Raw genomic sequence first — 1,645 nt, forward strand, 5'->3', positions numbered from 1 at the left:
GGGAAAAAAGGACTGAACCACTGTCATACAGTGTCAGCACCTTTGACCTCTGATCTCTGACTGACCTGCTGAGCTGGGGGGTGAGGACTCGGGGACGGTCGTGGAGATAGGTCTTCATCTTCGACTCCAGAGTCCTGATCACTGACACCGGCAGCTGGTGGGGGGGCGCTGAGGACAGAGGGGACACATGAGACTCCATCAGGTCTGATCATCTGTAAACTCCTCAGACAAATCTGATCTGATGATGATGATGATGATGGACACAGCTTCATCACTGATTCATCGTAATGTGTTTTTAATCTTAAGAGGATCTCAGTAGATGTGGGTCTGGTACCTGCTGAAGGATCTCTGGGCCTCTCTGAAGACCTCCTTCTGTCTGCTGCGATCTTCTGAGCCCAGCTCACACTGCAGAGTCTGACCGTCCACCGACGCCACCTGAGACCACACGGCTCATCATCATCCTCAGCTCCTTCATCGATACAGCACTAACAAACTAAGGTATGTTGTTACCTGGTAGAGTGTGACGGACTGGAAGGCGGTCAGCAGGTCACAGTCCAGCTGTAGTGCTGGTCCCGGTCCCGGTCCCAGTGCTCGGCACTGGAAGAACTGAGGAGCTCGGTGAGTGGAGGCGAAGAGGACAAGGAGGAAGCACCCACTCTCTGACAGAACTCTGAAACCACAGAGACTCAGTGAGACACAGACACAGACTGGAGGACACTGGTCTCTGCAGACGGCCTGTCACTCACCTGTCCTGGAGGGCGGAGCTAAACAGGAACCTCAGACACCAGGCCAACACCTGAGGGTTGTAGATGTGTGTGACTCCACTCAGCCATCTGTCACAGAGGGAGGATGGTTAATGAGAAACACTGCTGAGAAAACATGGAGGAGTCTGATGATGGAGTTCTTCTAGACAAGACATTTTTACAACAGACATTGATTGTCTCTACGGCGACATAGATCAGCTGACTGACTCACAGTCCGACCAGCGGCAGGTTGGAGGCTTTAGGATCAGACTCCAGCAGCAGGAGCAGTTTCCTGGTCTGATCCATGGTCAGAAACCTGCAAACACAAACACAGCATCTACAATAAAAACAGCAGAAGAAGAAGTGTGGCTTGTCGTGGCGAAGATCACGTGACCTCACCCTCTCTGTCGGTTGGCGGTGTGCTGCAGCGGCCGGCTGACGCTGGTCAGAGTCCTCAGCAGAGCGGTGGGGATGACGGGAATGGCTCGGACCGGCTGGACGTCCACGCCGACAGACGGATAGACGGCCGCCCAGCTGAGACCGAACAAGGTGGCGTCAGACTGCGGAGAGCAGACCACACGACCTCTGACCTTTAACAGCTGAGACAGATCCAGAGTCTGCCTGCTGCTCACAAACTGATGCAGCACCTGAGACACAGACAGACAGGTGAGGTTTAAAGCAACACAAACAGCTGATTTTACAGATATTTTCAATCAACAGGCAACATGATCATAGATAGATGACTAGATAGATACTTTATTATCCCCAAGGGGAAATTCATTACTTAATCATCAATCGATATATAGAATTAATTGGCAGCTACTTTGATTATTGAGGCTTTAATTCTTTGTCATGTGACACTGAACTGAATCTTGGTTTTGTTGGTCGGGCATGAAGACAAA

General features: G+C 51.2%; 1 protein-coding gene across 1 annotated transcript; it reads right to left on the minus strand.

The window, feature by feature from the left end:
* Positions 1-10: 10 nt before the first annotated feature.
* LOC111666137 (SCL-interrupting locus protein homolog) lies at positions 11-1,442 on the minus strand. The gene is made up of 6 exons (XM_023421370.2): positions 1,143-1,442; positions 976-1,059; positions 747-833; positions 511-670; positions 335-435; positions 11-168 (listed from the first exon to the last, which is right to left on the minus strand). Exons 2-6 carry the CDS (start codon positions 1,047-1,049, stop codon positions 24-26), a joined length of 567 nt encoding a protein of 188 aa, XP_023277138.2. The 5' UTR covers positions 1,050-1,059; positions 1,143-1,442; the 3' UTR covers positions 11-23.
* Positions 1,443-1,645: the final 203 nt, after the last annotated feature.

The sequence above is a fragment of the Seriola lalandi genome, unplaced genomic scaffold (assembly GCF_002814215.2).
Source record: "Seriola lalandi dorsalis isolate HSWRI2012SDOR001 ecotype SW California unplaced genomic scaffold, Sedor1 jcf7180002002666, whole genome shotgun sequence".
NCBI lineage: Eukaryota > Metazoa > Chordata > Actinopteri > Carangiformes > Carangidae > Seriola > Seriola lalandi.